The 27400-nt window shown below is 44.5% G+C and overlaps 1 protein-coding gene across 2 annotated transcripts in view; it reads left to right on the top strand.

The window, feature by feature from the left end:
• BANP (BTG3 associated nuclear protein) overlaps window positions 1-27400 on the top strand; it is a 1679897-nt gene that overhangs the window by 658761 nt on the left and 993736 nt on the right. For both annotated transcript variants that reach the window (XM_069636126.1, XM_069636133.1), the window contains one exon: window positions 24638-24813. In XM_069636126.1, coding sequence (XP_069492227.1) covers window positions 24638-24813 — 176 coding nt within the window. The remainder of the gene's footprint in view (window positions 1-24637; window positions 24814-27400) is intronic.

Raw genomic sequence — 27400 nt, 5'->3', positions numbered from 1 at the left:
CCAACCAACTACACTGACACCAACCCGCTGAGGTATCTGCAATGGCACGGGTTGCCAAGAGAGAGGCCAGACTGTAACAAGGAAGAGAAGCGAGAGGATCTGGCGAAGAGACACCACTGGAGAAAACGACAGAGAAAGCGAAGCCAAGCAGGAAGGAAGGTCTCAAGTGACCGCAGGCCCCCAGCAGACATTCCCCCGTGAAGAGACAGCAGTAACTGGAAAAACAGGAGGCCAGGGAAGCCAAAAGGGAATCGTTCTACATGTGGAGACACTCGTCTCAGTGACATTGCTAAAACTTACAATACAACGTTGATATATCTGAACTGTAACAAAATAATAGGGAATGTCATAGGTTAACTAGAGAAAGAGAATATTAAACGGTGGATAAGACAACCCTGAAAAGAGGGGAGAAGACCCCAAACTGAATTAATTGGGATTACTTGGAGAGTAGTGGATAAACAAAAAAACGATCAAGATAAGTCTAAGCTAAGTAGGAGGGGACATAATACCAATCCTGAAGGGATAACCCAGCCAAGAGAAGATATCCGGAAAAGTTGTACATGACAAAACAATGTGGATATAAGGATCAAACAAGCTTTACGAAAGAGCCTTGGGAAAATAATCCCATAAGGTAAAGATATAATATAATAGGTTATTTATAATGTGCTTAATACCCAGAGGTTTCTAAGCGCGGACCCGGGGATGAAACCTGTGTTGCTTCGTGTCGTCTTGCTTCCAAGGCGAGCACGTTGCCCCTGAGCTATCCTCCCAAGACAAGGAAGAGTCAAAGACCTTATTCGAGAATTGAAAGCTCTGATACAGAAGGTGGCTAGAGACTATTTTAAAATAGGATGTTGATGGAACACTAAAGCCAAGCAGAACCGTGCTTCACCAGGAGAAGTGACTCCTGATCATAGTTGTTTTGAATAGTGGTAGGTTTAGATGGGGTTAGTTTTGGACAGTGGACTTATTTTTGATTTGGACATTTCCGGATGACTGACAAGCACCTTAGTTAATTTTATAGACAAGGAACACCCCATAGATATAGGGAGAGAAAGGCCTTCTTCGTATTATTTAATATTATTTAATAAACCATTGTTGGAAATGTCTTCAAAGTGTCTGCGTACTTCTTCTGACCCGTCACACCATGCTGTTGGTCTTTACGCAGTCACTATTCATGACCCAGGCAAACAGCTTGCCCAAATACCAATGCAGTACAATGCATTAGTTAAACTATACTATTTTGTTACTATGTTACTTGCTCATTTGTGTCTACATATTTCTCCAGCATGGGGTCTGGCATGGATTCACATGCTCATGAATATTCCCCGTCGTCAGGCTGGGAATCCTCGGTAAGGAAAAAATCAGTATCAGTCTCGTTTCTAATCTGTCTTTCGTAGTAGTAACCAATCACTGATCTCTACGTCATACTGACCACAGCCAATGACTGCCCTCTACCTAAGCCCCGCCTCTGGCAGCCATCTTCAGATTTTTACCGCACGTTCAAGTGTTGGGATCCTCGTGCTATTGCTCTCGAGCGTTAGTGCTTTTTTTCGCGTTTTTTTTTAGAAAAATTGCTCTTTTTTTCGGTCAAAAGAGCCTCAAGCTCCACCGTTTCTTTATCCGATCAACGGGGACCCGTGTCGGATTCTTCTACACCCCTCAAGGGTGAAGATTTCGTCGAGCACGCTTTTGGAGGATTCCAGAAGTTTCTCAGGCCCTCCCCGAGCATGGCCCAGGAGAAGGGAAGCTCGACACCCGGAAAGCTGTTCAGGGTCTGCCCTGGATGCCAGCTTCGAATGTCTTTGAGGAGGACGAACACTCCCTTTGCCTTTACTAGGACATGATGTTCGACGGGAACAACCTGTTTGGGAAATCAGTGGACGATTCCCTTCAAGCCATCAAGGCGGACACGGAGACGGCCCAGGCTCTTGGGGTTCTCCAGCAACGGCGGCCGCCCTTTCGGAGCGGCGGAGGCAAACAGGGTGCCTCCAAAGGTTCCAGCGGCGGATTTTCCACCTACCGTCAAGCGGTCTGTTCGTCGTCACAGGAAGCTTACAGGGGACGAGGCAAGTCAGGCGGACCCCGCCGTCGTCGCCAAGGAGGACAAGGCGGCAAAGCCTCATCGAAGCAGGACTGAACCGGCCGTGGGGTCGTGCCCCCACCGAAGCACCCCGGTGGGAGGCCGGCTGGCGAGCTTCATCAGCGCGTGGGAGTCCATCTCCACCGACCGTTGGGTGCTGGACGCCCTGGCTCAGGGTCACGCGCTCGAGTTTCTAAAGAGGTGCCCGCGCGTCCCCCCTGTAGCCAGGAAGGAACATCACGTCCCTCAACTTCTCTTGGAGGTAAGGGCGATGCTCAGGAAGGGCGCCATCGAGCTCGTCCCAAAGAGGCTTCGGGGCTCCGGAGTTTACTCAAGATACTTCCTCGTGAAGAAGAAGACGGGAGGATGGCGTCCCATCCTGGACCTACGACGACTGAACAAATTCATCAAGGCACAGAAGTTCAGGATGGACACCCTCCAACACGTCCTGGGTCAACTGGAGGAGGGCAATTTCCTGTCGTCGTTGGATTTGGAGGATGCCTACTTCCATATCCCCATCCTAAAGGGACACCGAAAGTTTCTCAGATTCGTGGTCCAGTTCAGAGCCCTCCCCTTCGGATTGAGGTCGGCACCCAGGGTGTTCACCAAATGCCTCGCACCTGTGGCGGCGCGGCTGCGCCTAGAGGGGATCCACGTCTACCCCTACCTGGACGACTGGCTCATCCGGGCGAAGACGAAGGAGCTCGCCGTGGAGCACATGGCAAGGACCGTCCAACTACTCGCGGACCTGGGATTCTCCATAAACTACGCCAAGTCCCACCTGGTGCCCGCGCAAGACGTGCTGTTTCTGGGAGCGAAGCTCGACACAGTGTCGCTTCTGGCCTCTCCGTCGGAGGAAAGGACGAGGGCCATCTTGGGCAAGGTGCAGCGGATGCTAGTTGCGGACGCGGCCAGGGTGAGGTCCATCAAGTCCCTCATCGGAATGATGTCTTCTTGCATTTATCTCATCCGCCTGTGCAGGCTCCGGATGCGCCCGTTGCAGGAGTTCCTGGACGCACGCTGGATCCAGACGACGGGCAGCTTCGAGGAGAGGATCACACTCGACGAGAGTTTCCGACGAGCGATCCGGTGGTGGGGCACCCGCGCGCATCTGACGGCGGGCATGGACTTCCAGACCCCCGGCCACCAGGAGACAGTGACCACGGATGCCTCCCTGGAAGGGTGGGGAGCGCACACCGAAAATCTGCACGCGAGAGGCCTTTGGCTTCCGACGGAGAAGTCCCTCCATATCAACGTCCTGGAGCTCCGTGCAGTGTTTTGGGCCCTCTGGTCCTTTCTTCCGTCCCTCAAGGGCAAGGTGGTGAGGATCTTCACCGACAACACCACCACCATGTTCTACATCAGGAAGCAGGGCGGTACCAGATCCCCAGCCCTGTCCAAAGAGGCGCAGGATCTGTGGCATTGGGCCGTCGCCCAAGGGATATTTCTGGGGCCGTTTCATCTGGCAGGAATAAAAAACACCATCGCCGACTCGCTCAGCAGAGAGCTGCGCTCGTGCCACGAGTGGGAACTACGGCAGGATCTAGTGGACCGCTTCTTCCGACGGTGGGGCACACCCCAGATCGATCTGTTCGCGACGGCGACGAACTCCAAGTGCCGGAGGTTCGCCAGCAGGTTTCCCCAGCCGAGGAGCATGGGCGATGCTTTCTCGTTCCCCTCGGAGGGCCTGTTTCTATACGCGTTCCCTCCATTGCCGCTGCTGATCAGGCTCATCAACCAGCTCAAGAGATCACGGTGCAGGATGATCCTCGTCGCACCTGCGTGGCCGAGGCAGATATGGTTCCCGGACCATCTGGACTTGTCAGCGTCCCCGTCAATCAAGCTGCCAGTGGACGCGGATCTTCTCTCCAGGGAAGGAGGCGCCATCCTCCATCACGACCCGAAGTCGCTGAACTTGCAGGCCTGGCTCCTGCAGCGTTAGAGTTTGGAGGATACGACATACCGGCCGACTGCAGAGAGGTTCTTGCAAAGGCCAGGGCATCCTCAACTCTTAAATGCTACGGACACAAATGGAAGAGGTTCTCTGTCTGGTGCCACGCACAGAAGATTATCCCTCTACGGATTACGGCTCCCCAGGTACTGCCGTACCTACTGACGCTGGGCAAGGCTGGACTGGCGCACGCGTCCATCAAGATTCATCTTGCTGCGATCTCCCGATACACCAGAACCACGGGGCGGACGTCTTTGTGGTCTCATCGTCTGGTGAAAGAGTTCATGAAGGGACTGTTCAGATCGTTCCTGCCGGTGAAGGCTCCAGCCCCGGCGTTGGAGCTCAACGTGGTGCTGACCAAGCTCATGGGACCTCCGTTCGAGCCTCTGCACTTGGCTCCGTTGAAGTTCTTGTCGTGGAAAACAGCGTTTCTTGTGGCCATCACCTCCGCACGACGGGTGGGAGAGATCCAGGCCCTTTCCTGCAAGGCCCCTTATTTGACTTTTCACGACACAAGGGTAGTGCTCAGGACGCACCCCTCCTTCATGCCCAAGGTGCCGTCGGACTTCCACCTCAACGAACCCTTGGTGTTGCCTGTTTTCTTCCCGTCGCCTTCGTCGCCGGCTGAAAGGACTTTGCACTCGCTGGATGTGGCTAGAGCGCTGAAGTTCTACGTGGACCGCACGAAGTGTTTTCGGAAGACATCACAATTCTTTGTGAACTTTGGACCTGTCAATCAGGGGAAGGCTCTCTCGAAGGCTTCCATTTCCAGATGGCTCTCCGGCTGCATCATGTACTGTCATCGGTTGGCAAACCGACCGCTGCCTGGCCGTCCGAGAGCCCATTCCACCAGAGCGATCGCAGCTACCACGGCGTTCCTATCTGGTGTGCCCTTGCTGGACATCTGCAGGGCTGCTACTTGGAGGTCGACGCACACCTTCACGAAATTCTACTGCGTCGATCGGGATTCCAGGGAGGAGTCCAGGGTCGGCCAAGCAGTGCTGCGCAACCTGTTCCCCTAAGGTGAGCCTGGTGAGGAGGTAAGAATTGCTTAATGTTGAGTTTGATGTAATGCTTAATGTTGAGCCTTTGTCACCTCCCGTGGTTGTGGATGTGTGTACTGCTATGTATTCTTTTATTCATGAGCATGTGAATCCATGCCAGACCCCATGCTGGAGAAGGAACAAGTTACTTACCTGTAACTGTTGTTCTCCACCATGGGTCTGGCATGGATTCACATGCGAACCCTCCCGCCTACCCCTCTGCGGCTCTTCACTTGGTCATACTGCCACTTCACGTGCTACCAAATCTGAAGATGGCTGCCAGAGGCGGGGCTTAGGTAGAGAGCAGTCATTGGCTGTGGTCAGTATGACGCAGAGATCAGGGATTGGTTACTACTACGAAAGACAGATCAGAAACGAGACTGATACTGATTTTTTCCTTACCGAGGATTCCCAGCCTGACGACGGGGAATATTCATGAGCATGTGAATCCATGCCAGACCCATGCTGGAGAACAACAATTACCGGTAAGTAACTTGTTCCTTACTTTTTCACATACCCCTTCCCCTACTATTGATTCACAGGGTCAGCTTTTCCATTGTTCTGACTCATAGAATATGTCCATGTGTTACTCTAGTAGCCCTTACCTTCTTGGCTAAAAGCCCACATACGAATATTCAAATTTCCATGTTTGTAGGTAGTGTCTATTTTAAAACACAGATTACAATGTTGAAATAGGTATGAGGGAGCCTATGTTTAGTGTTTTTGGTCATAGACAAACACAGAGGAATTTCCGGGGGGCAACAGTATGGCTCAACAGGTTGTATCATGTAGTATCATGTATGCGTAGGCCATGTAATCTTATGTTGTTGAGATTCCATGGTGGCACTGTTTATCTTGGAATGCAGGCAGTTGGAAGTTGTTCAAGGATCTGACTGGAGCTGGGGGTCGCTATGAGTGTACTTACTAATAAAGCAAGAAGAATGACCCTTACCTGGGTGTGGCTTCCATCTAATTTCACTGGCGACAAGGAATTGAATACCAGGGCGACCCCCACCAGGAAGTGCTAAACTAAGGTAGCACCCACAGCGCCTTCCAGTGCAAAGTGCTGGCACGTTGGTGGTGAAAAGGGCGGCACGTTGGTGGTGTGCGAAACGTCCACCCCCGATTTGCTCTGTCCATTCAGTGCTTCAGGGAGTGTGTGTGTGTGTCATGATCTGCCCTGAACTCATCACGCCACCAGCCAGCTTGTAAGGGAGAGCAGCAGTGCTGGAAAGCGAGCAGCGGTGCAATTAGGGGATTGCGTACCAGCATGCATCATCAGTTGGAGGACAGAGGCTAACCAGTTCTGAAGAATAAGGTATTTTTGTGGCTATACGTTCGCTAAACGGGCTCACAGGCCCATCAACGCAAACTCTATGTTCAACGTGTTACCAAGGCGACAGAAAAAGGAAAGGAGCCTCTTGCGTGGGTAACATGCAGCGGGCATTTTCTTTGTATACCTGTCACCATGGTAATCTTGCACGCTGCGAATTTCGCTACAGCTGTGCGTGCAGATAGCTTCGGTGTCCCATTCAAATGGAAACAGGAACCAAACTCCATTGTTTAATGGATTAATAGAGTGCATTGGAATGCGTGTGCAACAGAATATTTTAAATGACATTTTGTGAAGAGAAACCGTGGCAAAAAGGTACTGATGTGGTGATTTGCCCAACCAACCAGAGAAAACATTTTGTGTACTTTCAGCTAGATTTACCAGCAGAGTATGGTGTTTTAATGTTTTATTACAGTGCAACCGTTAACATTTTCGGGTGCTTCTTCTGTTGGAATATTTGAATAACCAGTGACAGAAACGTTGGTACTTTCGGCCAGAATCACTAAAGGAGGATGGTGATGCCAGGAGTGCCTGGTACGCCCGCATTCATGCCCATCCCTGAACCTGTAAAAATTAAGTGGGCCCAATGGAAAAAGGGATTTCTCCATTATGTGAGGGCCGCATGCGGTAACTGTATTTCTACTGACCGGAAGGTTTCCCTTCTAATGCATTTTCTAGGTTATGAGGGACAGCGTATTTATACGACCCTGCCAGAACTACATCATTCAGACGAGGGGCCCATCTCTAATGAGTTTGATACTGCGTTGCAAAAGTTGGATTTACATTTTAATCTCAAGACTAGCACCAATTTAAAAAGATATAATTTTGATGTACGGGTACAGGAAGATGGGGAATCTGCAGAGGAGCACCTCACGGTTCTGCGCCAATTTATCTCTGTCCTGGAACTTTAGTGAAAAATTTGATGAATGTATAAGGGATCAATTCATGATTCATTGCAGTAATGACAAAATAAGGGAAGAGTTGTGGGGCAAGGACGAGCCAAGCCTGGATGAGGTCATTTGTATTGCTAAGAAGGTAGAGCACTTGTCAGAACTTGATATGGCTTCGGCATACCACCAAATAGAGTTGGATGAAGAGTCCAAGAGGTTGACAGCTTTTATTACACATGAAGGTGTGCTTCAGTTCAGCAGGATGCCGTTTGAGCTGCTTTCAGCTTCATCTGTTTTTCAAAAGATGATGGACATCCTTTTGAAGGGTCTGCGAGGGGTTTATGGTTTTCAAGATGATATCTTGGTGTGTGCTGAGACTGCTGAAGAGCATGAGGCAATTTTGGTTAAAGTGTTCGACATATTGAAAGGAGGGGGTATAACCCTCAGATCATGTGTGAATTTAATAAAGGGGTTGTTGAGTATTTGAGGCATGAGATCTCTGCCGAAGGTCTGAAACCCAAGAACGACATCATAAACGCGATAAAGAAGGTACCATCACCACAGGATAAGATTGAACCAAGGTAATTTTTAGGAATTTTCAAATTATATCGGAAGTTTGTTCAAGGTTTTGCAGATAAAACGGTGAAGACTTATTGAAGAAAGGAGTGGAATTTGAGTGAGATGTGTGAACACGAGTTTGAATTAAGAGCATGATTGATTTGGCAAAGCCACTTGCAAAATATGATACCCAGAAGAGGTGTGTGATCACTGAATGCTAGTGATAGTGATATTGGTGCTCTGTTGTCTCAGAATGGTGAAAATGATTCAGAGCAGGTGATCACACATGCTTCAAGGATGCTGGGAGGAGTGGAAACAAATTACTCTGTCCTAGAAAAAGAGGCTCTTGCTCATCAAAAGTTTCTGAGTTTTGTGTGGAATGCAGAATTCACCATAAAAACAGATCACAAACCATTAAAGGTGATTTTTGAAGAGAAGCAGTTGGACAAGGTATCGAAGAGAGTGGCTGGATGGGTAGCGAGCATGCATGGTCACAAATTTGTTATGGCGGTCATTGCAGGAAAAGTGAATGTATTTGCAGATCATTTGTCGAGACTGGGGGCGGGGTGACAAAGAAGGAGTGGTTTCGGAAATATTGGATACTGTGTTTGTGACACATGATGGAGTTGCATCTCGGGAAGAGTGGAGTAGGGCCGTGAGGGAGGAAACGGTTTTGGAAATAATTTTGTGATTTGCGGGCCAAGGTTGGCCGGAAAAGAAACTGTTGTGCGACGAAGAGAGGGCTTTTTGGGAAGTGCATTCAGAATTGAGCATCAAGGAAGGGATTTTATACTGATGGGACCATGCAGTTGTTCCAAGGAGTTTACGGAGAAGGATAGTGGAGATCACCCATGAAAGTCACCTGGGTATTACCAAGACAAAAGCTGTGTTGAGGAGTGAGGTACTGGTGGCCGGGGTTTGATTGTGATATTGAGAACATTTTTGAGAAATGTATTGAGTGTGAGAAGTTTAGTAAAGGTTTGGTGGCACATTTGCAGCCCATGGTAAATGTGAATATTCCAGAGAAAGTGTGGAGGCATTTGGCATTAGATATTTTGGGTCCTGTTGACCTTGGTGGAGGTTGTGGAAAATGTGTGTTGGTTCTAGTAGATCTGCTATCGAGGTGGACAGAGTTTAAGATTGTCCAAGAGACTTTAGGAAGGGCTGTGGTGGAATTTTGACAAGGCGTATTGGAGAGGGAGGGTTTCCCCTAATCTGTGTTAACAGATAATCGAAGGCAGTTTGTTGGAGGGTGTTTCGAGGAGTATCTGAAGCGCTGTCGTGTGAAACATAGGGGACGGCCGTATATCATCCTGAAGGGATCAGTGCTGTGAAAAGAGTTAATAGGTGTGTGATGCAGGCACTGAGGATGGCTGAAGTTTGTGAAAAGGATAAAAATGTTGCCATGAGAGGCTGTATGCGTTGCGCATGGCTCCCCAGGAAGCCATAGGGATTAGCACATTTAAGTTAATACCAATGTGTCGCCTCCCTGGTTAGAGGGCAAGGAAGACTGATTGTGTTGTGGAGGAGATGAGCAGAAACCTGGAGAGAAAGAAAGATGCATTGGTGAGAAAGGAGAATGAGAAGAGTGGACAGAAGAGAGTGGAGGTGAGAGTAGGAGAGAGTGTACGTATTAAGAAAAGAGTGGTGAGAAAGAATGGTGATTTGTTGTATTCAGATCCTGTGGCGATGTTGGAAGTGTTGAGAGGTGCAGTGAGAGTACGTGGAGGGCAAGATTGGAATCTCTCCAGGTTGGTATTGATAAAAATGAAGTGAGAGAAGTATAACCAGCCATACAAATGTAAATATTCATGTATATAGTTGAGGAAAGTAGATGTTTTATATTATGTATGTGCAGGCCATGGAATCTTATGTTGTGATTCCATGGTGGAACCGTTTATCTTGGAATTTATGCAGTTGGAAGTTGAGGGTCGCTACGAGCTTACTTATTAATAAACCAAGAAAAATGACCCTTACATGTGTGTGTCTCCCACCTAATTTCACAACCATTTGTTCGAGACCTACCGTTGCATGTGATAACTGACAACTTTCCTTGAGGCTACCGTGTGAAGTTGCCCTCTGCATATTTTTGTGCACACTTCATTTCACAGTCCACATTTTCATCAACAAATACTGTGACAGGGTTTGGAACGCTCAAAATCACATACATGAAACATTACTACTGTAAGGGCAAGTAACGACAGACAAAGGTAATAGCCAATCGTCTAGCTGTGTTTGATACCTTAGATGACTAGTTGCATCAAAAATAAACTATCAAATAATATACTGTTCATTATGCCTACATTAAAAGCTTATGATATATGAACAAAACACATTTCTTGATTACAGGGAGAAGACATGTTAATGATATACCTTTCATTGAATTGGCAATCTATTTTTTAAACAGGACATTGATAATAGTTACAATAATTAACGTGGGCCAAACCACCATTTTATTCAAATTTTATTCAAATCTGATAGTTAGTTTGGCTGCAGTGGCAGACTTCAGAGGACATTTTACTGTTGCAACGTTTTTTGGGATTGAGTCTGCGGTTAGAAGAAAACCTGTTATTAGATTATGGGGTTCCATCACCAAAACTGTCCTAGTAAGATCTTTCACAAACTCAAATTCCATTTGGTCGAAGACCGGTTTGGCGAGCCAGTCCTTTTATCTTTTTGTAAAGGCCAACCCATAATGCAGTTTGCCCGCAACACGAACTGTTCTATCACGTGGCCTACCCAAGCTTTCACTGTGAGGAAGCACAGCAAACTGTGTTCATTCTCCCAGGCCATCGATGCTGAAATGCAACATTTTGGGCCTGTATTTGATGCACATGTTGCACAATACTTCCAGATCCACTGTGGGTCAAATTTCGGCGAGGCCTTTCAAATACCTAGTCCTTTTTCATACACTATCTTCTCAAGGGCTGCATAAAGAGGTGTCCCAATCTTCAGACACTTTTTCCTCCTCTTTTCGCTCACAGTTGGATGTGGACATGTATGATAGTGCATGTTTGTCCCCCATGAATGTTTGTTAGAAGCATGGTGGATAAATGATTTCCACTTTTCACCATTATGCCTATTGCACTTTCACAATTTCTAGAATCCCACCAGAGATGATTACTTATGAATGCAATTATTTCAGTAGCTCTTCGTAGCCCTTTTTTCTTTTGCTTCATGTATTTTCTTGGAAAAAGACTTTGACACATGCAAAATTCTGAATGGTAACCTGATCTGTGGGAACCCCTCTCGCTTGACTTTGGTAATGCCCACATGTCTGTCGCTGGTAATCACTATTATTTTTAAAGAAGTTAAACGGATTTCACAAAACCATGCTTCCCTATGGCAATAGAGGATGTACATTGTCACCTGACCCACCACCTAGCTTTTCATTTTTCTAGTGTTTAAGTCTAGAAGATGGTAAGCTCAATAATTTCCTGAAAATCGAGGACAAGAGCATTGCCCAGTTCTACCTGTTCTTGAGTCCGTGCATCATTTATTGCAGTTGATAAGTAATTGCGCTGGTATTTATAGTAGAAATTTTTCCAAAAGAACTTCAGGCCAAACATTGTAGAAAAGCTGGGGATTTCTGTGGATGAGCGGACCAAGAAAAGCTGCAGGTTTATTCCAACTGCTTGTTCTTAAAAATGTATCAAGGGTTTGCCACAACTGTCACCACTGGTCAATGTGTTGCATTTCAGCATTTTTAAAGTGTTCCTCAGAGAGCAGTGAAATACTATGTATTTTTGTTCTCACAAGAGCTACTTGTCGAGCAATTCTGTTTGTTCGCCTTCATATATGTTGTTTTTTCACTCCTACTTGACATGCTGTAGTCAAGGTCTTTGTCCTTGTTATTCATTTTTTTCGGAGGTTGCTTCAGTGGTTTTCAAAAGGGGTAATTCAGTAGTTGTGATTCAATTGCGAAATTGGAAAACGTCCTCAGAACCTTGTAATAAGCTTTTCAATGGTGCTGATTGCATCCTTTGATCTGCATGGAATGTTGTGGCCTCCTCTGTTCATATTGGCAGCTGAGGAGGACATGTTGGGCAGTGGCAACGATTTCTCAATACTTTCCATGGCTCTGCATGCTATGCAACTCAAATTCCCCCCACTGCACATGGGCATCCCTCATGACAACATTGGGTCTACGTTCATACATGTGCAACAACAGTTCTCCCCAAATCACCATTGTTTGACTTCCTGTATCCCTTGTTTGTGATGTGGCCGGAGGTTTTCTTTACTTCTTTTTCATAGGCCTCTATTTAAAGGAGTAATAAAAGGGTAGCCATGGTGTGTCAGTGCTAGTTGTTAACATACAAATCATAGCAATGCAAAATTTGAGCCCATTTTAGAAGCCAGTATTGAAAAGAGACAGTGATTTACAGTAGTATACTTTCATCATCTGGCATACTGACTCTTGGAAAACAAGAACTGATCCTGTGTCTGTTTCAATCTGATGCTGCAATATGGCAATGAGAATAAATAAAAGTTAGACATTTACTGTACCTTTTTGACATAATGCTAAAATGGACTGTAAAGTTAATTCTGGTTGACATTTGTATTCATTTATTTTTGGGAAAATATGTTCATCAACAACTTTATACACATTTCTAAGATTTGAAAAATGACAAGAATGATAAGGAAACAGAATGAAACAAGCATGCCACACCTGTGCTCCTTGTGTGTTGTTGTGTGGTGCTGATCCTCAATGCTCACCATCACAGTCTCCTGTCATAAAAGGGCTGAATTTGCACATTATTAAACAGTAACAAGATTGACAAAAGTATAAGACATGACTCTATACATAAGATGCGGCCTATTCAGATATTAATGACGTACAACTCTAGCCTTGGAGAAACAACCACAGGAAAAACACAAAATCAATTCACCTGGCATACCTGTTATTCTTCATTAGTGCCATATGGTGCCGATATAAGTGTACATAAAGTCAGACTTCTTTGGAACAAGAAAAGATAAGAGAAGTAAACAAGACACACTATTGACATAGGGGAAAAGTAATTTTGCTATGCATTCTAATAGGCCGATAGACCATGATCGTGTACTGTGACATGGTTGCTCCATCAAGCATGCAACAACTATCCATGAATATGCCCAAAAAAAGACTACCACCATTCCTGTTCTCCTTTGGTATAGATGTTCATTCTGCTCAGGAGAGTCCCCATCGCAGTATCCTCCTTCTAAATGAAATGAAGAAACAAGTGAACAAAAGGCAAAATAAAGTAAAATTGCTTGATGCTATACATTGAACTAGAAGGATTCAGAGATAGCAGACCTAGGCTATTGACAGAGTTGCTTCCACTACTTCCATTGGACACCTATCTCTATTAAAGCAAGGATAACAATAAATTAATATACCTGTTCTGCTTGAGCAGTGCCATAAGTTCCTGTAATAAAGGTTAACACAACGGTCTCCTGACGGACTAAAATTGAACAGGGAGATAATGCAAATAAATATTTGCAGAAGGAAAGGACAAGGTGAAAGACACACATCTTTGTCAAGAGATTCCACAGATGTACATTTGTGAAATGCGCAATTAACCCTGCACCTGAAAGGAAAAGCCACAGAAAGCAGCAAAATTAGTTCCTGCCCGCCATGGGCCTTGTCTGATGAACTGGATAATAGAGCTGATGTCACAATATCATCCTTTTGAAATGTAATCTGGACAAGACCAGAATATAGATTAATTACACAAGCAAACATAAATGGCCAATAACTTGCAAACGGGCAAAACACTGCCATGACATTAGACACTGTTGCCTGTGATGCACTAGACCACACAATGACAAACGCTTGCTCTAATCAACATAGCAACAGTCTTTGTAATACAAACGTCTGTTTGTCATCGGAGATAAATGAAAATCTGGTGACATTGCATGTCTTTTTCTACTGCACACTCAACCAAATGAGAAATTTGAGAAAGTATCCTGCTTTAGGCCCTCAAATAGGATGTGCAAATAAAATTAACTTTGTCCTCAAAATGTGCAAAGACTAATATTGATGACATTGTAGCTCCCAGATATATATATATATATGCATAAATATCCGTAAATTAGACACAAAACAATACAGAGTGCTATACCTGTGCATCATAAGTTGTTTGCAAAGATGCTGTGAAATATATAGATATCCCACTCGTCTCCTGTATCGTAGACCTTCTATGTAAAAAGATAAAAATAGATATTTTCCAATTGAGGAAGTTAAAGCTTGTAATATCTTCAACAGGGCACATGCAATGAGAAGTAAGATTTTATTAAATTGACATCGCTCCATTCCAAAGCAATGAAAAAATAATAGTAGAACGGCAGCTAACCTAATTAGACATACATGTGTATAGATAAAATAATCGATTGGTGTCAAGACACTGATGACTGTTTTGTTTGATTATATAGTGACACAAATAAGATCAGCCATGAGTCCCAGATAATATTACCATAAGACAACACAGAATAGCAACACACATTGCATAGGACACAGAGAATACAACGATTAGTAAGAAGAATAGGCTTGCTCAATTGTCGGCATATAGAGGGTTTTAAAAATAAATAAATTTGCCACTGTGACATTGCATACCTGACCGCAAAGTTATGTATCGCCCATTTCAGCAAAAGAAATGGATGTAGCTATTTGTCCCATGTACAATATATACAATTGGCCAAGAGGCAGGGTGAAGGATGCAATTAAAAATCAAATGTGTACTGGCATTTGAAAGGACTTTCACACACCGACAATATGCACAATACAAGAAACAGTGCAAAGCCTAAGCACCCAAAGTGTCTGTCGTTTCCTTAAAAGTACCTAAAATGCGTTCTGTTTTCTGGGTCTATGATCCAAAAGAGACCAGGAGAAAAATTCCAAGCTATGAAAAGTAGAAATTGGATGGGTAAACACACCTTGAATAACGAAATTGGTAACTTGAACTGTGAAAAATCGAAATCACTAATACAAATTGATGTATAGAACATAACTGCCACTATAGCAGACACGATTTGTTCAATTTGTTTGATTGAAGATGTAAATCAGTTTGTGGATGGATTTCATGCTTTTTTTAAAGAAATAGAATAGGAAATTAGGTGAAGCTGAAGTTGAAACCTATAGAATATTTTAGAAATGGACGAAGCATAGTGTTAAGGGACTTCAATTCAGCACTCCAACTAAGTCAATGCCTTGTCTGGGATGCCCAAGGGAAGCCCTTATTTATATATTTTTATGACAAGTTATAATCTGGATGATAACACCCCTCTCTTTGAATCCCCTTGACCTCAATGAGCCAAGAAGTAGGTTTGTTTTGCAATTTAAAATATTTATTTGAAAATGAAACAATATATATATATATATATATATCACACTTTTATAATAAATTAATATTTGATTGCACACCTATGAATATGACAGTGATCAACAATGGATAATATTACACTGGCCTACTTTTGTAATAATTAGAAGTTGGTATAGAAGAATAAGATAGCTGAGGATGCTTTATGGTCTCAAGGAAATTCAATGATGGAAAAGAATGCAGTACAGAAATAAACTGATATGGTTTCAACAAGAGATAATATGATCACTTTTTCTTTTGACAATTCACTCCCCCCCCATGCAATATAAGGAGATGGAAGGAGAGCACACAATTTTCAGGAATACAAACACAATGCAATACAAATTTCAGTTCTCTACTAGCAAGCTTAGAGCAACCGGTATGCTTTGAAAACATGCAGAAATATTTTGAATGGGATTTGCAAAGAAGTGAAAATATGCTAAAAATGATTTTAATTCTCTATAGGAGATTCAGGGTAGGTGATAGCTACTTAAGATTAGTTCAGGTCGACACTAACAGTGATTCATGAGGGATTATTAGGTTGAAAACGGATTTCAGCAATGCAAAGCAAAAGACAGCGATTTTTGACAGGTGGTGAAATGAGCTAGTTGCAATTCGCGGCACTTTTTCCGAGTGCGTCGAGCGCGATTACGGAAAATTAAAAGTTAAATCTCGTTCCTAGCACACGCGGTTCAAAAGATACGGACGATTTCATGGAGGTAGATTTTCAGAAATGAAATAATGATTCAGAATGGCAAATTACACTTCCACAGCTTTAAAATCAGAGAATGGACACGATTTCTATGATGCAGTTCTGGACAGGTTAAAATGGTTTGAATCAGATTATTTTAGACTAAGAGATTGGTTCTGGCACAGTTTTCAGGATACTCACTCCTAGTCTTGGGAGGAATGGGCCTCTGTCACAGATCTGGTCAACAGGTTTAGCTGCGGTTCTGTCGCCACGGACGGTCTCTGGTACCGGTTCTGCTCACAGCGATCTGGGTCAGCTCTGCTCTGCTGGTCTGGATCTCTGGTTCTGGCAAAAGTTCTTGGCACTGGATACAGCTCTGCTTTCTGGGTGTTTCTGGCACAGGGTTCTAGGCCAGAATCAAACAGCTCGCCCGGCTGTTGAATCAGGTTGCAAAAGATTTTGAGGCTTGCTGAAAAGGATTCAGCTTGTGGGTTGGCCCCTCTGCTTTAAATTCTGGAGTCTAAGTTCTGGTTCTGGAGTCTTCTGGATATTGTCTGGTCTGGCAAAATGCTTCGCAAGAAATCAGTTTGAAATGGAAAAGTGAATGTCCCTTCCTGGGTCCCAGTGGCTCCTTTTATGTCTTTTGAAAATGGGTGTGTGCGTGGGCATAACTAAGCCTGCCCCTCACAACTTATCATTGGCCAAGTTGTCCTCTCTCCCTTGATTGGGGGAAGGAAATGAAGTGTCATCATGATGAGGTACGTTTATGGGTCAGAGGATCCTCCCCTTGTCAATTTGCACACAAATCTATTTTTGATCCAAATACATATTTATCTATGTACAATTTTTCTAATATTATATGTCCAGTTAACATATTTTCTGTAGCACCAAATCATCCAATCCCTGTCTTTGTAAGATGTTGTGTCCACTTCTGACAAAATTCTGCCCTTTTCATCCAGAACACAACCTCTAAACTTTTCCAGAATTTACACAAACATGCGCAAGGAATATGGCCATCAGATGATAAAGTGTCAGATTTTTAACATACAGACATTTGGAGTAATACCTTATTTTCCGCTACTACCCCCCAGAACATACCACAGAGTCCTAACACCTCTTAAAATGTGCACAGAAGAATCACAAGAATAAATGATATTATTATATCATTTTGACAATTCCGTACTATGAATTATCCATCTTTTTAAAATTATGCTCTGGCCCAGATGGGTGTGGTTTAGGTTCCAAAGCACATGGGGGGGGGGGTTTCTGTCTGTCCCCGCCTCCAGCTCAGGTGGCTCCCAGAAGCACTGCTCCTCCCAGTTTCTTCCAAGAGGAAGCCATTTACGACCCCCCCTAATTTAACATTTGCCTGAGCCAAAGAAAGCTCATTGTTCTGTTTCCTGCAGCCCCAGGTACCCCACCCATAATTCAGTCAGAGAGGTGTGATCTCCTTTTGGTGGTGCAGCAGAAGGGAGGCCAGGCCTGGGAATGCAGTTGCTGGGCAAGTTTCCACTCCTGTTGGGGGTAGTTGTCAGGCAGAATTCAATCTCTTTAAGCCAGGCTTCAGCTAAATGTCACTTTTGTTCGCAGTTTTTCTTCATTCAAATCAAACGTACAATTTTTACACATGCATCTAGAACGCTGATTCTAAGTTCAAAACTATGACATTTAAACGGTTGCAACCTATGTGACACTCAAAAAGTAGGTCACTCATTTATTTTAAACATTTCGATTTTAGTGGTTTTAAGTCCAATTTCACTTGAGCTGCGGACATCCACAGCTCAGCCAGTTTTGTTATCAACATTATTTTAGGCTCTTCATCTTTCCAGATTTTGTATGCACACAAGACTACATTCTGCCAAATGTCTGCTGGTGTTCAGTGAGATTTTTGAATATCTTGCAATGTTTAAAATAGGCATTTTTAGCTTGCATTTCAGAGAAACTAAGGTGATTTCAAAGCGCTTTTTGAGCTAACAGGCACTGCTGTTTTTCCTTTGGCACCACGTTTCACTCATGGCGCTTCTGGCCCATCACGCTCGCACTGGTGGGTGGCAGATCAGGCGACCATTTTGGTGTGCGCAAAACTGCGCGGTTTTCTTGGATTCTGCCGCAAATGTGGGCTTTTCGGCCATCTTGGATTTTCTAAGCCCACAGCACCAAATGTTGTAGCCTAATAATTCAAACGTGGGTCAAGACACCTGACAATAGTAGATTGACAACATTGATCTACTTTATACTCTGTGTTCTGTGTGCAAGCAGAACGTTTCCAGTAACCTCCAAGTCTGTCTGGGACAGCCCTTTTTTGTAAACTGAGAAGACTCTTCTATCCCTGTGGCAAACTGCTCACTGCACATGTGGCAAAGTGTACCTCTCGCAACTGCCAAGACAACATTGTCAACATTCTGTCAACTTCATAATGTGGAAATCCACAACTGAGCACCAAATGTTGTATCAACTACAGGTCTTCCTGGAAAATATGGAACACTGTACCAGTTGTTCAAATAATTGTTGGGACATTCCACCCCAATGCAAGAAGGCATCTTCCAAAAAGGAAGTTCCTTTTTTTATTTTTTGGTTCTTTTTTTGGGAAAACACTTAACTCTTGAAGAAAGTCCAAAGGGTTTTATTATTTTGGTAGTCAAGGGACTCTCTAAAGTCTGTCCCTCTGTTTCTCTCGTTTGGAGACGGGCAGTTCCTCCCTAGTCCAGTTCTCCCTCGACCTGGGATGTCATTAGAGACTGGTAACCCCTATCATCCACAAACTGCCTGAGTCCAGATGGTGGCCTAAAGCTGAACGCCTTACCTTCCTCAGTGAACAATCTAGAGGGGCCCTCTCTAAGATTCCCCGAGATGGAATGTAAGGGTTTTGTGCCTTTCAGACAGTCAGGCCACCAGTTGGCCTTATCCTGCCACGCTCTACCATTCTTCTCCATAGGTCTTTCTGTTACCCTTCCTTTTCCCCATAGTATTCTCAGTCCTTGTGGTGCCTTGTCAAAATAAAAGGGCCTATATTAAAAAACCTATTGTCAACCCTTCGAAGTACAAATAGTGTGGAAAACAATGTTATGCAAAAGAAAAGTGTTCAAGAAATTCTGTCAGGATATTCAAGCCGTTGGCTTCCCTCCCCCACGTTTTCAGCATGGGACAAGGCGGCACACTCGAGCTTAGCACACTCTCTGGCTTCTCTAGCAAGAGGATGCAGTTCAAAACTTCAACATCAGGACCTTGTATGCCAAAGTCTCTTTGCCATTCAAAGTCTCTTATTTCAGATGGCCTGATGCAAAACGACAAAACATTAAAGTTCCTTTCTTCTCAGTATTTTCACTTTATTCAACTTCTCGGGTGATCTACTGTTCACTGTGGACCCACTTTAACACAAAACCTTCAATTGGTCTCCCTCTCCCGGGATCGGACCAAATTCGTGTACTTTTTTCAAACGTTCTCTATTTCATCAAAATCGAGGGCTTTTGACAGTGCGCAGGATTTTGTTTGATCCGTCGCAGGACCACTTCAATTCACATTTATTCATTCTCTTTCAATTGGTCTCCCTCTCCTGGGCTCGGACCAAATTCATGTACTTTTTCCAAACGTTCTCTATTTCTTCAAAATCGATGGCTTTCGACTGTGCACATGATTTTGTTTGATCCGTCGCAGGACCACTTTGATTCACATTTATTAATTCTGTTTCAATTGGTCTTCCTACGCTGGGCTCGGACCAAATGTATCTACTTTTATCACTTCTCAGCTGGATACCTTACAGAGATCTTCGATTGAGCACCCACACTGTGCCGGACCACTCCGTCAAAGGAATTGTATAACTTCACTTGTGTCTCTTATCACTTACGTTTTAACAATGTTTGTTCCAGTGCTTGCCATACAAAGTTGCTGCTTGCAAGCTTGGCTTCAACACAGACCGGTCTTGTATCAGTCTCCCCAACTCACCGGCTGTGTTAACTTCACTGGTGATGCTTTGTTCTTGGAGCCGAGTACGGTGCCACAGCGGCTGGTTGTTCTCCCTGTCTTGATTACTGATGCGGGATGGCCCCTGGGTATCTCCGACACACAATGCAATGATTCTTCAGCCTGGATTCCTGGTCTTGCGCTTTCTATTCTCGAGGTCTCAGGAAGTAACAGTTCTTGTCGAAAAGGTCAAGGAAATTTCCCTCTGTGCGGTCTCCTTCGATTTAGCTGTCTTTCCTCCCTTGCTCCGCTGCTGTTTCCTTGTGTGCTTTGCCTAGTTCAGAGTGTGCTCTTGTGCGCCGCCTTTTTTCGTATGGTGAAGTGTAATGGAAGTCAGGTGTGATGGATTGTAGATAATTGCCTGACCTCGCCTGACCATAGTATTCGGACATGGTCAGGTACACGGCTCGAGTGTTAGTCTGTTTTTCCTTAAAGCGTGCTGTCCTTGAGAAAATGTTCGCATTGTAAAAGGGTGGAGGGTAGAGTTCCTAAATATTCTACCTGGTAGGATGGGGTAAAGGTGTTACAAGGAAGGGGATACCGCGCCTCACCATCCATTGCCCCACGCTCCGAAGACCCCTAACTCGGGTGATCCTCCCGCACTGGTCCACCTCCAGTAACCAAATCCAAAAGCGATGGCTGTGTCCTGACCACCTGGATGACAGATGCCCTGGGACTAGTGGGTTGGGCATCTTCTGGTTTCTCAGTGTTCTGCACCCCAAATCTCTCTGGCTTTGTGCTGGTTGTTCTGCTTTGGCAGGTGGAGCCATCCAACCCGCTCTGCTCTCACGCTGGTTTTCCAACTGCAGTGTGTTGCAGTGGCCTGCTAGTTTCTGACTGCTGCCTGATTCTTTGTGCTTCTCGCATGCTTTACTGTCTCTCCTCTCTAGCTGTCTGCTGGTTGCTCCGTTCTAATGGCTGCTGGTCCTGTGGGTTCTGCGAGACACAAAGAAAGACACTCGGCAGAATGGTGCTGTGCAGGCATGGGGTGATAGTGGTACTCTTGGCAAGCAAATTGCCACACGGGGAAGGCATAGGGACTAGGGCCATTCCAACTTTAACACCTCACCTCTGGGGTAGGACAAGTTCTGGCGTATAGCTTGGTAGGGCTTCCTACCCCGACCTGACAGAGACAGATCTTTGGTCCTGTCACAGTCAACTGTGCCATAGCATTAAAGTTCATTACTTAACATACATTAAGTTCATACACTAAGAAGACTATGGAGTTAAATACCAATTTCAAAATTATATTTGAGGAATGATCAAAAAGAAACATTTGGATACATTTTGGGAGGACCTAAAAAGGTTCAATATACACTTTTGGCAGTAGGACTATCTATAGAACAAGAACAAAGACCTGGAAATACCTGTATTATTGCGACAATGCTAGGAGAGGTTTGCAATTGAAGTGGTAGGTGATAATTTATAAAGTCCAGAGTAGAGCAATATCTGTTTTTTACTTCAAAGTCGACTTTATATCCTAGGATCATGGGGTGCATATGTGATATATGGGCGGATACAGGATGGGCTTTTTAGTTTTGATGCAGTGTCTGTGGGGTCAGGAGCAATAATGGCATAGAAGCCCATATTCCCCTGAGTAGTGAATGCCTGTAAAAATAGGAATATTTTCACATCTTGCTTCCCTAGTGACACACCACCTTGTCAGAGCTTTGCAAATTCAATTAGCTCAGTCTATACTGTGAATTACGTCATGGTCTCAAAATTATGTCAGTCCATCATTTGCTTGAGGCCAGCATGGCTGTTGATCCATGTTTGTTTATTTGCAATGTCTTGAATGGAATAGTCTGACACGCCGTGTCTATGGGTTCAGGTATTTGAATGACCTGTATGATCTGTTTGTGGAGTCAATTGACAGCAATTAGAGACAGTTCTCGCTTGTCCTGTGATTTGTGGCACATCATCTTGTCCGACCTTTGCAAATTCAATTTGCTCTGTCTATAGTCAGAAGGTGGAGGCAGTCTCCGAATGATGGCAGTTGACCATTTGCTTGTGGGCAACATAATTGTTAACTTATGTTTGTTGATTCAGAATGTCTTCAACCAACTAGCTAGAGACACCATGGGCCTCATTACACGGATGGCGCTAAGGGATACCGGCACCGGTAAGGGCCCCGGTGCCGGTAATCCCTTACCGCCATACAACGAGGTCCCTCAGCGGGTCCCGTCCTTAACGTGTGGCCAGACCACACGTTAAGGAAGGGACCTGCTGAGGGACTTCAGGGCAAATAACGGTACCGCTAATAACAGTTATTTGCTCCTTCCCCATTCCCATTGAGCCCTATCGGGGCTCAAATGGGAATGGCGAAGGGCCTTGGTGAATGGGGAATTACCGCCCGCCAACCTTGGAATGGGGCGGTAATTCCCCCATTCACCAAGGCGGACTCGGTAAAATACCGGTGGCAACCATGGCGCTACCGCCGTCCGTGTAATGAGGCCCCATGTCTGAGGAAACAGTTATTGGAGCGTCATAGAATCATGTATTGCTTTATTTAGTCAGTTGATTATCAAAAGAGTAAAAGAGGGCAGAGGTTGCTTCCCCACAACTAATGGCACACTCCTTTTGTCAGATTCTTGCGAAATCAATTTGAGCGGTCTACCCTTATGTTTTGGATATGGTCTCAAAATTATGTCAGGGGACCTGTTGCTTGTGGCCAGCAGGCCTTTGAGGTATGTTTATTTGCAGCGTCTTAAAAAGACTAGATCAACATACTGTCTCCTGGGTGGCCCATAATTGAATGGCATACATGCCTTTATTCCTTTGCGATGCAAATTGACTGCAAAAAGTGGAAAGTTGTTGCATTCACCACGCTTGATGGCACACTCACATTGTCAGATACTTGCAAATGCAATTTGCATTATTTATAGTATGAAGGAGGAGGTGGCCTGTTGTCTGTGCCCAACAGGCCTGTTAACGTATGTTCGTTCACATCGCCTTATGGTTATTACCTTGCATCAACGGGTCTGTGGGTGAAGATCGCACCCCTGAGAAAAGTAGCCAAAATAATCATGCAGACAAGAAATAAAACAGAAAGGACGGTTTTAGCAGCAAAGGCTCTACAACCCCGGACAAGCCATTAGTGGAGACTTCAGTAGATTGCTATTTTTAACAAAAGACCCTTTTCTAGGTGGGATACGACACCATCTAAATTTCGCCGAGAGATGTGCTCTCAAGTTTTCTTCCCTGACATGGGGATGCTAAAAACCCTGTAGAGGAAAGATGGTAGTAACTTCCCCCTGCTATGAGGAAGCTGCACATATCATGACCCTGGAGGCAGCAATAACTTTGGCTACCAGAAGAGTTCAGCCAACATTGTTGGGGGTCTGATGCAAAGGAGAAGACCTATGGAACGAGACCCATATCGGAGTGCCCGCTTGGTTGGCATCTGCCACATGGCTGGGGTGTCGACATGTAAGAACACCATGAGCCACACCTGCCAAATGACCTGAGACTAGAAGGATGCTGCAGGCAAATTATTGTGGTACCAGAGGGAGGGAGGCGCACCATGCTAGTTGAGGGAACTACACCAGGGATGACTGCTCCAACGTGCAGAGCCATGGGAGTGGGTGGTGCAAGGAAGAAGACACCAGCAAGTGTCTGAGAGCTAAGAGGCAGTGCCCACAGCCGCAGGTCCAAACTAGAGTCAAGAGAGGAAATGGAGCCGATGGATCAAGGAGCCAAGAGAAGCCAATGAGTAACGCTGAACATCATGATCAATGGCAACATTGCACCTGACTGAACATTTTTTAAATATACAGCATTGTCCCAGACAAACGGAGCAAATTCATATTCTTTGTTTTAAATGCTAGATGCTGGAAAATTGGGCCTTAACTCTATGAGAAATTGGGTCCTAAGCCCCAGAGCGGACTGAGAAAGCATTAGTTGACTGATCTGCCGCTTGCTGGGTACTGGCCCGTAACTCCAAGGTCGAATTGACTAAGCATTCATTTTGTGGCCATGCTGCAAACTGAACCATCGTTAAACTCACAGAAAGAACTTAAAGAAACTGTTGCCAGAGTGAAAAGATATGGCACTCTGAACATAGGACCCCCCACCCACTACGCCTCATGTATTTGAGAAAGAGTGAATTAACCAAAATAATATTTACTATATACTTACTGTATATCACAGTTTCTGCTCATGAAGCACCTGAGGTCTGAGACACTGATAAAATATTGACTACAGACGAGATCCAGACAAGTTTTCTCAAATTTTCCAATGAGATCTGCCATTGAGCTAGGGCAGACACAATCCCAGATCATTGAGAAGCATTGACCGTGATTCTAGGAGTGGATAACTGGCGAGTGTCTAAAGCTGGCCATATAAGTCTGGTAAGATGCTACACACAGGGATCAGAACATTTACCTTGATCATAGAGTCTGCTTGCATTGCAGAAAATGCCAACAAATACACATGCAGTCTTGTCACAAGCACTTTGGCATGCTGCACCAGCAGTCCTCTGGCCCCAATGCTCTCCCCATCTGCACCATGATGTGGAATTATTCAGTATTCGCAGGCCATGTTCTCAGTCACCTCATTGTTTAATGTCATGTATGTGGTATTATATAGTACAACTTCTGCCATGTTGGTGGTCAGCCTCTTGTTGCTAATGGGGAATACCCAATATTGTATTGTTTCTGCTGATTTTAATATATAGCGCTAGTCTTTCTCTTGTATGATTATTAATACAATTTAATAGGATAACAATGTATAACATGAAGCAAAGTTGAAACAACTTATCTTAAAACCTCTGATTGGATTATTTCATCTTCCCAGTGCACTGCCTGGACGCAGGCGAAATACCATAGTGGTTAAGGTTCCGGGCCTAGATGACAGCCACAATGAAGATGGCGATAGCGGATCTGAGGCTAGCGACACCCACTCCAACAGTGGTCAGTCTGGAGGTCAGGGCACAGGGAATAATGTCACGCTTATCACCTTGAACTCAGAAGGTAGGTTGCCTGAAAGTGTTGATTTACATATCTTGGTGTATACAATTGGTACAAAGTGGATGATATGATGTCAAGACAAACAAATAATAGTTTCTGTCCAAACAGTAGCTGCAAGCTGAAGAAAAACGTTTTTCTTTCAAGCTGTAAAAGTATTAACAGGAAATCATAAAGTTGGTCCATATTTCAAACCTAAGTGGCTTGCTTTTTACAAGCAGTCTGTTGGCAGTGTGGAGGCGTTTTAAGTGCTGACCACAGTCTGCATATGTATATCCCTGCTCCTCAGACTGGCAGATGGGGCCTCGGTGTTGTACATCTCGCCTCCTCTCCATTTGACCTCACAGGAACGTGTGGGCTCCCAGCAGTGTGTGCAGGGCTACAGCGCAGCACACCTGTGGTCAACCAGCAGAAGATATTTAAACTGGCTCAGCCTGCAGTGACGACTGTCTGTTTGTTTGAAATACTTCTCATGTAGTGATATTTGACTTCTAATTTCTTACACCATATGGGGCACTAGCGTTGATTGTAAAAGAGTAGCGGATTTTGGTGCTGGGATTTATTTTCTTAACCCTGCTTTTAATAACGAAGCTAGCTCAAGTTACCAACCAAAGTTTTAAAAGCGCCTTAGAATTGCGAACTGCAGTACTTGGAATGAATTACTTTTGAATTTCGTAACGAAAAAATCTACACATGTGACACAGCTTTAAAAATGCCCAGTCAAATGTAATTCTTCAAAGAGGATCACCTCCCTTGATCTCGAAGAACCTTCCTCGTGTTTTCTTTTTGACTTCTGCCCGGTATACAGAGGTGTTTTCATAGGAAGAGAAGACTTGCTTTGTATGCCCGTGTCTCCAGTTGTGTGTCTAATTCCAGAAAGAAGTAACTTTCGATAGTTGGGTACACTGGGAAGGATTCAGTTAACAAAACGACTGGATTTCTCGTTTATGCCATTTTCAGAAAAAAAAAAGTGTGAAATGACTCGAACCTTAATGGCGTGAGGAGCAAACAGAAGCAGGTTTGGGAAGCCAAGATCGTAAGTCTGTAACAGATAAAGCACATCCAACACCACAATCTCTTCCTTCTAGAGAATATAATTCAACAGAACTCCCAGGATGGTTAATTATCCATCATATTAGGTGACTGAGCCATGTTCTACTGAAACCTATCAATACACAGTGATTATAATCTATCCTTCCCCGTTAAGACTTTCTAGGAATTCCTAGGCAGCTAATACATTAGAAAAAGTGAATCCTCTTCTTGTGATGCAGCCTTTGGCATAGCAATACCATATAGGTGGATGATGACTGCAGCCTTCTAGATTCATTTTGTATTCTCTACGTCTTCCTTTCAAATCGAGGTACAGCACCAGTGCATTCAAGTAGGGTTGTTTTTTTCTTGACACATATTTTCCATTCCACAGTTATACCTTTAAGGCAATACTGATTTTCCTGCTATAGTTATTTTTCTTATTTCTTCCTTTGGATCTGCTAGGAATCTGAACAGGCAACTCAAAGGCCTCATATAATGTAGGTGCTGTACAACAAGGGAGTTTGTGAAGGACCCTGAGAGTCTTTACCATCTATTCACTGGTGACATACAGAGTCCCCCACATTGAAAACTGCAAAGATAGCCAACAGCCGAAGAGATGGCCAAAAGCCCAATAGTAGCTCTGTAACCTACATTGACTGCTTGTCCAATCTGTTCCTGCTTCCTGACTCTTCTGCTTATAAAATGTTGCACATACTATGCACTTTCTTTTTTTTTAAAACTGTTTTTATTGATGTTTACAATACAAAACCATGTAATTCAATACAGCCCCCTTAAGGAGCAGAACATCACCCCCAAACCCCCCCACCCAGCCCCTTCTGAGTCATGCAAGCGTATCACCATAAGGCACTAGCATATTCATGTTGACATTGTAAGAACACCAATAAGAGAAACATGAGGTGTACAGTTTACAGTAGAGGGCAAAGCCCTCAAACAGCTTCACGCCAACAAGAAACCCAGTGAGTGTTCCAACACAGTGGTCGTGTCCTCTCAAGGCAGTATCGGTACGTTTTCCGGAGCTCCCTGGGACGAAGAGGCACTTACACAGTTCTGTTCATAAGATATATAGCTCCTGAAAGCCATCCAATAGTCTCTAGGTCTACTATTAAAAGGGAGCATCTGATTATATTGTGTCTCTCTACGTTCACACATCGACATAAAATTCACCCAGTGTTGCAAGGTGGGAGCTGCTGTTGCCCCCCATGAGCGTGCCACTAGAGATCTTGCGACCACCGAGGCCATGCCTAGCAAACGTTTATCACTACCAGACTGCATGTCTACCAATGCTAACAATCACATTTCAGGGGTAAAAGGAATCGGGACATCTACTAACTTCTCCATGACCTCAGCCACGGCCATCCAGAAAAGTTGAATATGAGGGCAAAACCAAGCCACATGAAGGAAGTCGGCCGGGGACCGCTGACATCTCCCACAGTTCGGGGACCTATGTGGGAATAGCTTATGCAGCAAGAGAGGGGAATAATACATCTGATGAAGGAACTTCTAATGGGTCAGATGGAGCCTATTGTTGTTAGAGATTAAT

Source organism: Ambystoma mexicanum, chromosome 1q (genome assembly GCF_040938575.1).
Source record: "Ambystoma mexicanum isolate Mex_15411 chromosome 1q, UKY_AmexF1_1, whole genome shotgun sequence".
Classification (NCBI taxonomy): Eukaryota; Metazoa; Chordata; class Amphibia; order Caudata; family Ambystomatidae; genus Ambystoma; species Ambystoma mexicanum.
Note: the sequence above shows the minus strand (reverse complement) of the source record. Positions and strands in the feature narration are given on the sequence as shown.